Source organism: Andrena cerasifolii, chromosome 1, assembly GCF_050908995.1.
Source record: "Andrena cerasifolii isolate SP2316 chromosome 1, iyAndCera1_principal, whole genome shotgun sequence".
Classification (NCBI taxonomy): Eukaryota; Metazoa; Arthropoda; class Insecta; order Hymenoptera; family Andrenidae; genus Andrena; species Andrena cerasifolii.
In genome coordinates this window covers 31,722,580-31,737,836 of record NC_135118.1, presented here as the reverse complement: position 1 = coordinate 31,737,836, position 15,257 = coordinate 31,722,580, and the positions used below count along the sequence as shown (strand labels likewise).

General features: G+C 45.7%; 2 protein-coding genes across 12 annotated transcripts in view; one reads left to right on the top strand and one right to left on the bottom strand.

The window, feature by feature from the left end:
- Window positions 1-9,646, top strand: part of LOC143375869 (protein bric-a-brac 1) — a 413,320-nt gene extending 403,674 nt beyond the window's left edge. For all 5 annotated transcript variants that reach the window (XM_076825442.1, XM_076825451.1, XM_076825480.1 and 2 more), the window contains one exon: window positions 2,469-9,646. In XM_076825442.1, the coding sequence (XP_076681557.1) occupies window positions 2,469-3,007 (539 nt within the window). In that variant the 3' untranslated portion in view covers window positions 3,008-9,646. The remainder of the gene's footprint in view (window positions 1-2,468) is intronic.
- Window positions 9,647-9,843: 197 nt separating this feature from the next.
- Window positions 9,844-14,817, bottom strand: Nucb1 (Nucleobindin 1). Of its 7 annotated transcripts, none has more exons than XM_076825609.1 (11): window positions 14,681-14,817; window positions 13,667-13,799; window positions 13,488-13,595; window positions 13,178-13,399; window positions 13,010-13,106; window positions 12,849-12,925; window positions 11,976-12,078; window positions 11,594-11,774; window positions 11,376-11,532; window positions 10,855-10,896; window positions 9,844-10,664 (listed from the first exon to the last, which is right to left on the bottom strand). In XM_076825609.1, exons 2-11 carry the CDS (start codon window positions 13,793-13,795, stop codon window positions 10,110-10,112), a joined length of 1,671 nt encoding a protein of 556 aa, XP_076681724.1. In that variant the 5' UTR covers window positions 13,796-13,799; window positions 14,681-14,817; the 3' UTR covers window positions 9,844-10,109. The 7 variants fall into 7 exon arrangements, with proteins under 7 accessions (XP_076681724.1, XP_076681706.1, XP_076681689.1 ...); XM_076825591.1 differs by lacking the exon at window positions 14,681-14,817 and adding an exon at window positions 14,534-14,674; XM_076825574.1 differs by lacking the exon at window positions 14,681-14,817 and adding an exon at window positions 14,317-14,661.
- Window positions 14,818-15,257: the final 440 nt, after the last annotated feature.

The window sequence follows — 15,257 nt, the reverse complement described above, 5'->3', positions numbered from 1 at the left end:
AAAGTTTACCCACACAAATGCCTAAAAACCAATTTCAGGATTTTGCCCTAACGCGCCGGGGTATTTTGCTAGTAGGAAATATAACGTAAAATATAGTAAGTGGTATATCGGCGACTCTCCCCTAGTTCCTCCCACCTTTCTTTCTCTATCAGCTGTTGCAAAATTCATAGAATCGATTATTCAGGAAATATAAAATACCACCGGCAGCCGCCTTAAACTAGATTACCAGTAACTACCGAACAAGAATAAAAAGTACAACCGTGGACAATGTGTGTAATTACGTGGAACTTACAGTGTGAAGTCTAAAACTCTAAGTAGTTCAGAGTTAGAAGGCTAGTCGTTAAAACGCAAAGTGTAATGATGTAAAGACAGCAGGAGCACTGTGAAAAGTATTTTTTAGTAATTTCTAACAAATCGATTTTGCGACAGAGTGTTACTATAAGAGTATGTAAAATAATTCCTAGGAAATTCAAGCACAGAATTCTAAGGCAGTCTGGTCACTTCAGCCGCAATTGGTCTTCGAGAACTCTTTCACTGGCACAATACAAAGTTTACGCAACGCGCAGCTCAATGGTTCGCTTAATTCTGACATTAAAGGCTCGTGCAAGTTGCCATTTCTCCCTCCGAGCAGCTCTGGGGGCCTGTCGAAGAAAGGGGGTGGCACGAGAACGCCAATGAGCATTTTTTGGGCGGTTCCCTAAATTTTGCGTACGCCTCGTGCAAGCTTACCGTATGGGACTTACAGATGCGCGGCGCGGGAACGCCACGAGCGTTCTTAATTTGAAAAAACCGGTCCCCCATCCGCGTCCGTTTAGGACCTGACACTCTCAGGAGTTTACGATACATCCATGGCTATTGAAAGACGGGGAAGAGCTGCAGGTGTTCCAAGTGCTAACTACAATTTCAAAGTTTTCATAGCTACCAACGCGAGGCACAGTGCTGCGACGGACAATCTTTTGTACGAAGAGAAAGGGAGAACAATTCTTGATTTACCAAATAATATATCAAGTTAATTTATTTATTTATTAGTCGTAAAGAAAATGAAAGGAAAGTGGTTAATGCAGTGTTTACCAACCCTTTTTGAGTCGCGATCCCCTTTTATAATATTGTAAATTTAATAAGGTAAACGACACGCATTAAAAATCGGTATTTCAGAATATAATTCTAACTTAGGGAGGGGAGGGACACCACTGTAATGGCCCAAAAGTAAAGGTATCTTTGGAAATTTATTAAAAGCAAACTATGGAATGAATCTTTTTTAAACTTTCAGGACTTTTTGTTGGATATTTAAGTTAAAGGAATATATTTTTTTTTATTTATTTAAAGCAGATTTACAAGCTGTACAGGACCAATAACTTTGCGCTGCAAAAAATCTGGTTGACACTTTCCTGATGGAACGGTGCTTTTAAAATCAACAGACCAAAATGTTTTAGAAACTATATGCGGATGGCTGTGGCACGACCGAAGAGTTTTTTGATTGGTCGTTTCCTTCTAATTTTTTTTCAACGAAAGAGGTTAATTTACTAGATCCAAATTTCACACTTTTTTCAGAGGTTCGCTATTTTGTCATTATTAAATTTTTTTAAAATCGAACCGGTCGTGGCATAGCCATGCGCATATAGTTCCCAAAACTTTTTGGTGTTCTGATTTCCGAAGAACCATTTCGTCGGAAAACTGTCAACCCTGTCAGCGGAAATTTTGTACAGCCCTAAGTTACTGGTCCTGTACAGCTTACAAATCTGCTTTAAATAAATTTAAAAAAAGATATTCGTATAACTTAAACATCCAATAAAAAGTCCTGAAAGTTTAAAAAAGATTCATTCCATAGTTTGCTTTTAATAAATTTCCAAAGATACCTTTACTTTTCGGGCCATTACAGTGGTGTCCCCCTTTAAGAATATTACAAAAGACCCAAAACCCGTGGCGATCCCCCAGAAAACACTTCGCGATCCACCGGTTGGGAGTCACTGGGTTAATGCATCTACAATAGAAACGACGTAGTATTGGCGCTGCGAGCTACCAAATTTTAATAAGCTTATAGTTTGCGTTTAAGCCTTAAGAGGGATCCATTAAACCAGTGATGAGCAACTCGCGGGGTGTATTTGGCCCTCCAGCCTCTGACCTGCGGCCCGCAATTGTTCCAACTATAAATCTATACGAAGAATAACAAATTCCCCCTATAAATTAAAATCCTATAGAGCTACATAGGAACCATAACTTATATAGTCTGATATTTAGGTTCTTTATAACGGTTATTCCGAATAAAGGTTCTTCACAACTCTTTCAAGAACCAAAATCTTCATAATAACAGTTTCAAGCCCTGCTCACAAAAGCGATCGACCGAACCACATCGACATTCCAATAAACAGTCATATTATTTATCACCAAGCGCGTCATTATTTCACCCCTACCAAAGCCCTACAGTCACCTCCTACAATTTTACAAATCGAGATCGTCTGTTGCCGCAGGTCTCCGACACCAGATGTGCAGCATGGTGGCTGCAGCGCACTCGCAGCAGCACGACATGATGGCGACGAATCTCTCGACGAACCTCTCCACGAACCTGTCGACCAGCCTGTCGTCGAACCTGCAGGCAGCGATGCAGGCCAGCCAACACCACCACAACAGCAACAACAGCGGCGGCCACGTGATCGGTAGCAACAACGGAAGCGGCGGTGGTGGGGGCGGCGGAAACAACGGGAACTCGCCACTGAATCTGGGCCTGGCCAGCCCCGGATCCGGCGGCCCGCCGGAGAGCCCGATGGAGAGTCCTCTGGCGAGCCCCCTCGGTCCCCTGATGGACCCGGGGCACATACCGAGCAGCGTGGAGGTCGGCATAGGCGTCAGTGGAATGACCTACAAGCCGACGCGGAGCTTCGTCAGCCCGCGGCCGGAGAATCTCTTTCAGGAGGACATCGCGGACCTGGTGAAGAGCCCCCACGGGCTGAAGGACAAGGACAAGATCTCCGTGAAGCTGGAGCCGCTGACGGACTCCCGTTGCGAATAGTAAGCCAGTCGGAGCCGAGGAGTCGGGAGAGCTAACCCAGAGGAGCGCTCCACTTCCACCACGAACCTAGGCGGGCTCTTTTCGCTGAGCCGAAGCCCCGAGAGGGCGGCGTCCGCGGTACGGATCCCCCGACTCGATTAGCTCGAGCCGTTCGAGCCGGTCGCGAGATTCGTCCGATCGCGGGACCGAGCTTGTCGCTGGTGGGGCGAGCCGAGGTCCTCGCTCCCGCTTGGTCTCCGACGATACGCGCGACAGCCACTCGTCCTCGCCTCGCGGCGACCCTGCGAGAGAGCAGGCTAAACCTACACAGCGATCTCGGCCTGAGATCGAGGCTTACAATCAAAACGAAGGGAGTAGAGGAGGGGGACGGAAGCGCGAGATAGATCCTCAAAGTTCCCTCAAGCACCGAGGAAGAGTCTCGCGGGAGATTCGCGCGCAAGCCTCGCGCTGAAGCGTGCACCAGCGAGGAGAAGCGAGCACCGCTTACACTCGAGATTTATATATCCACGCATATACGATAACCGTACGTTTAATGCCAAATGTATAGTGATTACTATTCTCGCGTCGATTCGTCGCAATCGAGGCGGGAAAGATCCGCACTTTTCGATCTAGGCCCGGCTCGTCGGGGATCGTGGCTTCGTGGGTTCCGTGGCGACTCCTGAAACAGGAGACGAGGGGGTGTAGGAGGGAATTGTAGCTGAACATCCCCGGGTTGGGCGTTGCGAGTCGATGGAGCCACGAGGAGCACGGCGAGCGCGAGGAAGATGTACAAAATTTGCTTACGACTGTCTGTCGAACGAGAAGACGACTAGGCCTCTACGGAACGAGGGACGGAGGACGAATAAAGAAGATTGCTCGGCTCGAGCACGTTAGGACGCAAAAGAAGGAGAGAACAAAACCGATTGCTGTACTTTATTAAGTGTAATGATTGCCTTCCTGCCATATTTGGGGTATGCCAAGTATAAAAATTATAAGGTTTAGAGATTAGGGAGAATGAGAAACTTAACGGCGACACGACCGCGAAATTCATTGAATTCGGAACTGGCGAACAGACGTGCGCACGAGAGAGAGAAGGAGAGAATGGGAGAGATTCGTTTTGCGTCTGTTGTCCGTGAAAGTGGTGCGATCAAAGGGAGTTTGCTGTGCGGATGGGGGCGAATGCGTGTGGTCGAGTGAATAATTTTTTCCGGGAAAATCGTGCTATTTTTCAAAATTTTACATATTGCGCGTACGACTTTTCGCGAAGGGACCCCTCGATCCTCGACAATCGAAGAGCGATGCGCGCCGAGTGGCCGTCCGAGCCGGACCGTTTCGCCGGGCGTGTCGCGGAAATTCGATCGCGACTCGAAAACGAAAGGAGAGGGGAGAAATGACCGTTACGACGTCCGCGAGCGAGTTCGTCTCGAACTTACTCGGCCCGAGGAGCACGGATAGAGGTGAAGACGGGGAGAGAAAGTGGGATGGAGAGAATGCGGGAGAATGGCAGTGCGAATGCGGAGGAGAGGCGGGGAGAGAGGGGCGGGAGCGCGTGTGAAAGAGAGAACGGAACTTTCTAGAAACAAAAAGGTGAGGCAGATTTTTTAGAGTTGGCACACTGGTTCGGGGGTGACTCTTTGTAAGTGTTAAAAAAGTAACCAAGAAAAAAAAAGTTAAAAAAATTCGAAGTGGCCTTCCGTAAAAGAAAAAGACCATCGCTTTTCGCTTTTGCTCGGGGAAAGAAGAAGCAGGGCGCCGTAGGTTTCCCGCACGCGTCGGTGCGCTGTCTAGGCAATTTTTTCGGTGAAGCAACCGGTCGTTCTCGCGCCACTCCCCTTACGCGAAAGCTTTAAAAAAAAAAAAGGGAAAACGGTTCGCAAGAAGGTTTCGAGGAGGATCGAGATTAGCGAAGTTATATTGTCTGCGGTTAGAAAAGAAAAAATTGATCCGGCGAAACTTTGAAACGCGTTATTCTTGATACGAAAGATTTTTTGTGCGAAAACGGTTCGGGCGTTTGCGGTCGAGGAAAGGGGGCATCGATCGACGAGCACGTTTTGTTTTCCGTGAGAATTGGAACGATGCGCGCGGGGCGGGGGGATGGGGGAGAGCGAAGGATTTAGGGAAAAGAGGAAAGGAAGAGATACGGTAGATCGCGATTTTAAAAGATTTTATTACCATTTAGGCTTAATGTGTTCAATGAGAAGGTAAATTTGAACGGAACCAGCGGCAGGGTGAAGTTGAAAGAAATTCGTGAGCGGAAGCGAGGGGGTGGGGTTAGGAGAAAGAGTGGGAGGGAAAAAAAAAGTACGAGTTCAAAGAGCCGCGAACGAAATTGCGAGATAGAATTAGCGAGGCGGCAAGGAGGGGGGGCTGGGGAGAGAGTGTGCGAGAGAAAGAGAGAGAAAGATGGGGGCATGTGAACAGGCGAGAATGTGGAAGAGATTAAAATTAATATTGTATAAAAAAAAAAGTAGTAAGTGCCTTCCAAAGAAAAAATTTAACGTGTCCCGTAGACCGTGACCACTTGTACATGATGAAAAGTCGTTCGAAATTTCGCGTCACCGAATGGATTGTTTGTGACTTAAAAAAAAAAAAAATAAATAGAAGAGACGGTGAATACGAGGAATACAGAGAAAAGACTACTGAGAAAGAATGCGGAGAATTATTTGTGGGGACGTTGCGTAAAATTTAGAAAGAAAGAGAACAAAAAGAAACGTTTCTTCTTAGTGCGTATTCTCTTCGTCTCGTCTCGAAGGTCTTAGCGACGCCGCGCAAATTTCTACGAGGATTAAAGAGCACGGCTATTGTGGCCGGGGGGGGATAGAATCAAAGGAGGAACTCGAATATTTTCCGAAAACTTTTTGGCATTCTCTTTGGTTCCGAGCGGCGCAGGGGAATTCTGTTCCATCGATTACGCAATGTGTCTACGAATCTTTTTTGTGTGCGTGTAGAGCGAATGTACAGAATCTACAAGCAGCCCGACAAAATTTCTGTTCGGAACAATCACCAGCACCGGTAATACCCTGAATGGCATATTCTCGTAAACGTTTCTTTTCGATTCGCTTGTACGAGAGAGAGAGAGAGAGTGTGGAAGAGAAAGAGAGAGAGAGAGAGAGAGAGAGAGAGCGAGAGAGAGAGAGAGCGAGAGAGAGAGAGGGGGGAGTGGAGAGCGCGGAGATGGACAGTAACAAAAGGAAGGAAAGAAAGGAGAGGAATGCGTGTAACTTGACTTAACATAGAGAACGGATATTTCGAGGAACTTTCGTTTACGCATTTTGATATATCTGTGAACAGATGAAAAGAAGAAAAAAAAACAAAGATACTTATATTACATACATAAGGTGTAAGTGAACAAAAAAAAAGCATCTAATACGCTATTATTGATATAGGACACAAAGTAAAGTAAATATATATATATGAGACAAAAGTATATATATATATATATATATATATACATAAATTGATATATTGACGCTATAATAAGGTTTCTGCTGGATGCGTTTTACTTTTGAAGGAGCATGATGCGCAAGTATTCCGGTCAAACGTCGTCGGGGACGAGACAAAGGTTCACGGGGAGAGAGCGAGCGAGCGAGCGAGAGAGAGAGAGAAAGAAATTAAGTTTAGACAAAAGTGTATAAGGACCTTAGGAATCGAAGACAAAGTAGCTCTTAGAATTTTTATCGAATCAACGCAAGGGCGGACGGGCGTGACACGCTAGTATACTACTTTCGAGAAAGAGAGAGAATGAGAGAGAGAAAGAGATAGAACCTAGCCATTTGTCCTGCTGGCTTGGGCGTTTCGCTCGCTTATCGATCGGTCTCTCGGGTTTTCCATCCTTTCGATCCATCGTCTTGGTGTCTCCATCTTTCTTGATTTCGCTCGTCGAACGATCACGAAGCGTAGCGCGTGATCGCCAAGACGGATCGCCAGGGGGAGCGGAGAGTCGCGGGAGACGTTGGAAGACTCGACAGAACTGTCCACTCGCGAATCTCGAGATCGAAAGGGAACCGTTAGGAGGCTATATCGCGAGCGAGACGCGTCCAGCCGCGAGGCGGGAAACACTCAGCTGTAGCTGCACTGACTCGCATTGGTACGCGGACCCCACGATGCTTAGAGGACGATCGCCCTGCGTATTTAACGAGTTTATTGTTTTATAATCGATCGATGCCAGCCGCGTAATTGTGATGCGAGAGACACTGGACGCAAGGAGCAACGCCTCGAGAGCCCATGGTGTCCGAGTAGCAGCGCGAGCTGCCGTACAAAAACAGACTTTTTAACGCTCGTTCCGCATCGGGAATCCGTGAAAAGCAGGATCTGAAATGTATCACGCACGCGCCGAACTCTTTCCTTTACTTTCGCCTTAGCTTTGAGGTGTAACATCGTATTATAATTGACGGTCGAGCCGACGTACATACACGCCACACTTGTACACAGAGGGGGTAGAAGAAGGAGCCGGAGGTACCGAGGAGATCCCAGCAAGCTGTAAGAATAAAGCGATAAACGAAGCGTAGTAATCCCGTGTATCCGCGATTCACGACTAGTTTGCAGGATGCGTAACGGCGTAACGGCGTCAGCCGAGCGCGGGAGAAACGTTTACCATGGACGGTAGAGGACGCGCGCGGAGCGCTAACTGGAGGGGAGCTAGTGCGCGACCGACTCACGTGCTCTCCGTTTCTCCGCTGTGGCAACGACCGAACGTTCGAGGATAAACTCTAGGTGGCATCCTAATTTACAGAAACTATTATTAGTCGAGCAATAGAACCGCACATTCTTCTGAACCTGATTATTTAATCGAACACACACGGCCAGCGGCCGATATTCCACACACACGTACACGAACATACACGCGCGCACCGTACCCAACATCTTCACGCGTACACGACAGCTACATGTACACGCACAGGAAAATAGAGCAGCCATTTCAAAAAGTGTTAGCGAGGGGAAAGAAGGAGCAACCGTTTTATAGTACGGGCGAAAGATTTTGGCCGCTCAACGGCGCTACCGCCACCGTAGGTTGGGCCATTGTTGCTCTTTAACGACGAATCAGAGACGTTGTGGATAAAAACTTACTCCGGTTCGAGGGCCAGTCACGCGTCAGCCGCAGTCCCCAATCTCTCTACATATATTCCGTGCACGTCGGTGCTACGTAGTTGATCGTCGATATCTTATTGTAGAATAATCTTTCATTTTCTTCTTACCGTTATTTACCTTTTTCTCGTCATCCTTGGGAATAACGTTGCAGCGAGAACCAAACGACACGGTGGGGAGTCGTTGCTCGAGCACATTGGACAGCCAAAATCGTTTTGCCGGTACTGTAGAAGCACGGGGAATAGGTAACAAGTATTAAATAAGGGAGGAGGAGATTGAGACGGGAAGGGGCGTGAGTATGCGAAGAACGCGTAGCGAGCGAGCCAGAGAGAAAGGGGGGAGTGGGAGCGAGAAGAGGAGAGACACATTCTTGGGACGAGAGTACACTAAAGGTGAACACACAATACGCTACGCGACAGACAGGCACAGCCGCGCGTTCACTGTAAATAGAGAGAATACAGCATTAATTATACGGCAAAGTTCATCTTTATTATCGTAACCTGTAATATATTTATTTGTCCGGTCGTGAAGATACTTTACGTAATTTAAGATCTGTGGCCTCTGTTTCAATTTTCGAATATGCCGCCATCGCGCGCTAACGGAGAGGCATTGGTCGCGTGCAACGAGAGGCGGAGAAGCGTTCTTGTTTTGGTACGATGACAAATATTTTTCAAAGCGTTTGCGAATAATGTAAGAGCGCGTGGCGCCTCCGATCAGTGCCTCGCGGCAATTAGAAGCGGAATCGGAACAGGACGGACGGGATGCTCTAGCGATCGACGCTGACCTTGGCTAATTCTCGGCCATTTCTTTTGCCCGCGAAATTTCGTACGTTGCGTCGAATTCTTTTCGTGACTTTCCACGATATGTCAGGTTTCTGTCGCGTCTGCAGCCCCGGTCACTTGATCACCTGCGGAGCATCGGCGTTTAACCTGCCTTCGTTTCCGTTTCTAATGTCACGATCGTTGAGAATCGTCGCGGCCTATAGAAAGATGCTCGCTGTCCAAGGACGTCGACAGGCGTGAAGTTTCGTTGCAGATGGCGATAGTTTATATAGTTATTATTGTTTCCATTTACGTTAAACGAAGTATTTCTTTTGAGTAGATAGTCGAGAATTAATTAAACCGACACCCCCATATAACGAATAGTTTCTCACCGAAGACACTCGGGATATGTGTAATGTAGCCGTGACGAATCGCGAAGCGACGTTTTCTTTCCCCGTTTCCCCTCCAACGACCTCGGGCACTACGAGGCTTTGGAGGAGGTAATTTACTTTTAGTCACGGATGCAAGCAGAACCCCTATCACCCATTACAAATTCCTCTTTTATTTATTACCGATTAGCATGTAAGATGACGTTCTACCGACATATGCTATAATTATAAATACACCCTATATATAGAGGAGTAAGCGTTACATTACCTACCTACCTACCTACCTACCTATCCGTGCTTGGCGGGTGAACAAACAGATGAATCACGCAATCATACATTTAAGTTGCTATTTGGCACGTATACCTAAGTAATATACTAACATAAACAGTATGCAATAATAAATATGAGAAATTAAACACGATCTATTTCACTGAATTGTTCGATATCACGCCCCCCCTACCCATACCTGCACCGTGTGTTTCCTCACACGCAATGCCCCCAACTGCTGTTTCCAGTGAAAAAAAAGAAAGAAAGATTAATTCACGACTCGGAACCGCGAAGAATTTCTGCTGGGAAGGGTTAGAAGGGAGGCAAGAAAGCCAACTTTTATTGGCACAGCTGGTTTTCCTAGAAACAGGCTTTATTTACATTTCATGTCAAATAACTTAATCGCCCTTGCGTGCCGAACGCAGGGTTAAAACTTCATCTGTGTACGACCGGTGCGAAGGCGCCAAAGTGGCCGGACTAACGGAACATGAAACCGGGCATGAAAGATATTACGAAGCGGAGAAGTCGCTTGGGAATCGAAGACATGGTCTAGTTTAATTTCATTCGGTAGTTTCTTAATCAGTTCGTTAGTAACTCTTAGAAGACAGAGAGATTTTGGGATTACGCTTGCTCGTCAGTTTTTACTTGATTTCTGGCAACGTCCTGGTGCGCGGAAGCTTGCGCAGGCTGCGAGTTTGGTTGGCTCGGGTTAGTCTGTTGCGGTGCGGCGTTGTGTTGAGCATTTTGCGGTACTTGATTGGCGGTGTTCTGCTGAGCCGGAACTTCTCCCTGCTGTTGCTGAGCCGGAACTGGATTTTGATGTTGCTGAACGGGTACTTGTCCCGGATGTTGCTGAACAGGCACCGAGCCAGGGTTCAGCTGCTGAACAGGAACTTGTGGCTGCGGTGGTTGCATCTGCTGGTATTGTTGATTCGGTGGCAGTTGACCTTGGAATTGCTGGTGTTGCGGCTGATACTGTTGTGGAGGAACTTGTCCGTGAAGTTGCTGTACTGGAACGTTAGGGTATTGCTGCTGAGGGGCCATGCCGTGCGGCTGCTGATATTGCGGATTGTTCTGGTCTTGGAATTGTTGCTGGTGCGGAAGTTGCTGATTCGGATCTCTACCAGGCATGTACTGCTGCGGCGGAATCGGCGCGTGTGCGTACTGTGGCGGGAACTGTAATAAAACGTTGAAAGAACCTTGTGTCAGAAGTTCGCTGATTTCGATAAACATACATTCCAACGAAACTGAACGGATTGCGGGTTATTAATAATTGTTACAATAAACATAAGCACTGATACACGCGATGAAACACACATATGCACAGACTTTGAATATACAATTTGAAACATTATCGTTCACTTACCGGCTCGTGTTGCGCAGGTATATTACCTGGGTGCGGTGGTAGCTAATAACAGCAACAAAAAGTGCACAAGCTAATTATTATCAATTACAAAAAACATTACAAACGACACGGGGTAGGAGAAAAGAAGAAAAACGGGTGAATAGATACTAGTGACTAACATAACAGGCTACGGTATTCTTATCTATAAACAGAATGAACATACGAAAATGATATGCTACAAGTAACAAACTCAAGCTTTGTTAAATAAATATCTCTCTACAAACTTTGTACTTTCAAATGTCAATTGCTCTGCAAAGAATCATAGTTGCTCGTTCTAACAATACACTTCACGTAGTTACTATCAAACTCACAGACTTGTCATCAGTCTTACGCATGCCACTAACTAAATGTGTAACGAAAGCTCCAAAAAATGTTAAGAACCATAAATCTTCATGATTCAATGTGAATAATTAATGGAATGAACGTTTATACTTCAGAAAACTAGCGCTTTCACAATCGTCATTCTACGTTTCTACACTTACCATTCCTTTGGCAATAAGTTTCTGTATTTCCTCTTGCTTGTGCCTTTCGAAAGCTTCAAACTCTTCGTGAGTATAAATCTGTTGCTCGTCTAATGGCTGCCAACCCTCGTCTTTTTGAAAATCTGGGTTCCTCGTTTGCTCGAAAAACTCGTCGTAGCTAAATAAGAATGCAAGCTATTGAAAACTCGCTGAAGTATATAAAAGCTACAGATACACACCTAATAAGTCCGTCTTTGTTAAAGTCAGCTTCGTTGAACACATGTTCTCTCATTCGTTCCATCTCTTCCGCACGCTTTAGCAAATCCTGTTGCGGTGTTCCTTGAGCGTAAAGTTTATCTAACTCCTTCAAAAATAGTACTTTCACTTCGTTCTGATCCCACACTCCGTTACCATCAATGTCTGAAATGTTTATTATGTAAAAGCGTCACCTTCAAACAATATAAATAATAAACGTTGTATTACCATTAGGAAATTCAATCCCGGGATCCCAGCTGCTCTTTGGATTCCGTTTATATACTCTTGAGAACTTGATATATCAAATCCTGGGAGTTTTAGAATTCAAAAGACAGCCGGGATCCCGGGATTGAATTCCCTAATTACCATGCATGAAGAAAAATGTTTTAGGATTGAAATCTGCGCCATCCATGTGATCCTGTTTCTCCCATACTTCTTCCAGTTGCTGCTTGCTACCTGGATGATGCACCTAGAAGTGAAAAGCATAATTGACAAAACAATAGGAATCCTATATAATAAGACGCTTAAGGTGGATGTTCGTTTGTTGGCAAAATCTTTCCAGAGGTTTTTTTTTCGTACTTCCCGATGACCTACAAGGTTCAGATTCGGCATGAAGTTTCCCCGGCACCCAAATATGCCGTAGAAACTGAAAAAACTGGAAAATTCGATAATGGGTAGTACCCTTGGCCTAAAACAGGTACTTATGTACAATGTAGTAGCCGCTACTGCATTGGATCTTTCGTCCTCTTTCGCTCGCTCGCGAGTTCTCTCACTCTCGCTCGAAAGATTCCAAGAAATGGTGGAGATACAAACGCGCGCTCAATGCATAGTCGAAATGCGCCCTTTATTTGGGCACTCATAGAGGCATACGAAAAAGCGCTGTTATAAGAGTGAATATGCTCCAAAAATTTATTTGATTCGGGATCTTTGTCACGCATCAGTTGGTGTAATAATATCGAGAATTATTTCGTTTCTATAACGGGGGGGTCTCAAATGTCGCCGGGCGGTGAGTCTGGGCACGTATGTGACTTAGGCCCCCCGAAATGCCCTTCAGGAGACCAATTAGACAGGTACCCTTCTGGTACGCAACAGTTGTAAAATTTCGTATTTCGCAGCGAAAATTGTTTCTAGGGTAGTTTCCAACAAAAGTTGCGGTTACCTTAGGCGTCTTATTATATAGGATAGTAATGCCTGGCGAAGACAGGCTAAAAAACTAGTAAACTATACTACGCCACTTACCGGATCATGCTTCTTCTGCCTCTCCTTCAGCTCGTGTATTTCTTCTTCGTACTTTTTTCGTTCCGCTTCATCCATGTCTGCAAGAATTACAGCGAAGCGTGTAAATTAACTTCAGCCCGAACCAAATAAATAAAATCTACGCAGCCAATTTATCATATTACGCTTTAATTTCTCCTGCTCTTCGAACTCCTTTTCCATCTCTTGCTCCTTGAATTCCTCTCGTCGTTTTCTATCTGCCTCGGCCAAGTCCTTCGCAGTCTGTACGGGAGAATTCATGTATCATCTTATTCCACCAATTGCCGTTCTCTTCGCTAATAGTCTCGCATTACCTTGGCGATTAATCTCTTTAGATCCGATATTTCAAATGTTCGTGTATTAGTATGGTCTAGATGCTCGGCCACCTTTAGATGGTCCGATTGTAAACCCTCTTTTAACGCGTGCTCCTTTGTCGCGAGGTGCCTCAACCTTTCCAGCTCCTCTCTTTTTATCTCGTCCAATCTCGTCCTAACATTGTGATTGACAAACTGTAGCTCCTCGGCTATTTTCCCTGTCTAGCAGCGAAAGACTTTCGTAAACGAACGGTTTAACATATACTTTCCTTAGCTTCAGCATCGACGGAGACTCGCGCTTTCGACTTACGTGTATATCCGCGTCGTTCGCCTTCTCCAACTTCGCCCGAAACTCTTGATCGCTTTCTAACACTTGAACCACCTCCATTAGATACCTACGGTACTCCATAATGTCGTCCTGCGTAAAGAACACGTGGTATAAATTTCGTTGGCGGAAATCAAACATTTTTCCTTCGACGAGAAACGTACCCTTTCTTCCACATCTTCGATTTCATTTTCACTGTCGTGCTCCCCGTCTTTGGCCTTTTGGTTGACGGGCGGTGCGACGGATAACTGCACCACGACACTTAGCAAGACAAATAGCAGGAAGTACTGCATATTTCTGGAAGAAGGAATCGCGGGACGCAATGTTAATTAAAGCTTTGTTAAATATATTCGCTCCTGTGAATGTATCCTACAAAAGCGATTTGCTCGTACGTTTAATTTACCGTAATTCCGTTAAAAATATGCGCAGTGCGTGTAACAAACCCGGAAGCGTGCGACAGCTGCTCGAAAGAACCAGCGAGAGCGAAGCGTTTAAGAGGAAAACTCGTTGACGCGATAAACATTCACAGCATTCCGTCAAACGTACGGGCGAATGATTGCAACAGCTGACCACGGGATGGAGAGAGAGGGAGTATTGAAAACAACGTGGTTCACTCTACGTGGCGACCGCCTGCGAGATAGCAGTTGCATCATTTGCGCAGGGAAAAGTGAAACTTTTCTCGAGGGAGCCACGCCGAAGCTCTGATAAATAAAAAGCGAGAAATGTCCGGGAAGTTAAAGTCAAACGAGCCAAATGAGGTCACGTACAAAAAAATACGTATACAGAGAATTCTTCTCTTAATATTAGGGTTTACCGTTACTTCGATCGCCTGGGTGAAAGTAGCAGAGATGTATAAATTTTCACTCGGCCCGGCAACAACAGAAGGCCCGTTGTTCACGCTTAAAATCTAACCAATGAAAGTACGCGTACCTTCTCAGTGCAAGTAAGTGACCGCAATTGAATCTAAACGTACGTGATAGATGATCTGGCCGCGTGAGATATAACGGAGTGAAAGCGTAACAAATATGTACCGGAGGGAGGTGAAAGGTAAACTCGTAGACTCGTTTCGAATGGTCCGGCGTTGGTGTTGTTCGCGACGAACGGGGCGGACTGCTAGGCTACTCTGACACGCGACCGCGACGTTTGTTTCCGAAATGGATAGTGACGTGTATTTTCACCGTGTACAAAAAAGATCCACCCGGATTTCCCCACTCGTTGTCCAACTGTGCGATCCACCGCCGCTTGCGATTGATATCGAGTGACGTCACGGTCGCGATGAAAATTTATAAAACGGGAACGGTGGAGGGTCGGAAACGCGGGACTGATCTGTACCGGTTACTTAGTGCTGATTGGTACTGATTTATTAACGATATTCGGCTGCAACTATCCGTCGTCATTTTCAACATCCTGCTACCAAAGTTATGCCGCTATCACGCTAGATGGCGCTAGTAGGATATTTGTTGCAACGAAATTCTCTTTTTTTATTTATCGGTAAAGGTTCAAAGGCTACGTGCTGGGAGAGTTTTCCTGCGAACAGTTGCATCGTTCTTGCGCAGGCGACATTTTTTAACTCGCGTTTTAATTACCTCGAACTCTGAATTTAATACTCGCCAGACCGTTTAATGGATACTCATTTTGTGTCGTTTTAGGTTATCTTTGATCTCTAATTAATGGATACTACATAAGTTAACGAGGTTGATACAAAGCGATTTTATCTCGTTTATTCTGTTTACAGATGATTTCAATATTCTGAAC

Bases quoted from the DNA above. Each gene is read 5' to 3' on its own strand.
- Nucb1 (XM_076825557.1), bottom strand. From the start codon at position 14,025: ATGTTTATCGCGTCAACGAGTTTTCCTCTTAAACGCTTCGCTCTCGCT. The intron at 11,533-11,593 runs GTGTGTATCTGT...ATTCTTATTTAG, and splicing joins AACAAAGACGGACTTATTAG to CTACGACGAGTTTTTCGAGC. The intron at 10,665-10,854 runs GTAAGTGAACGA...GTTTTATTACAG, and splicing joins TACCTGCGCAACACGAGCCG to TTCCCGCCACAGTACGCACA.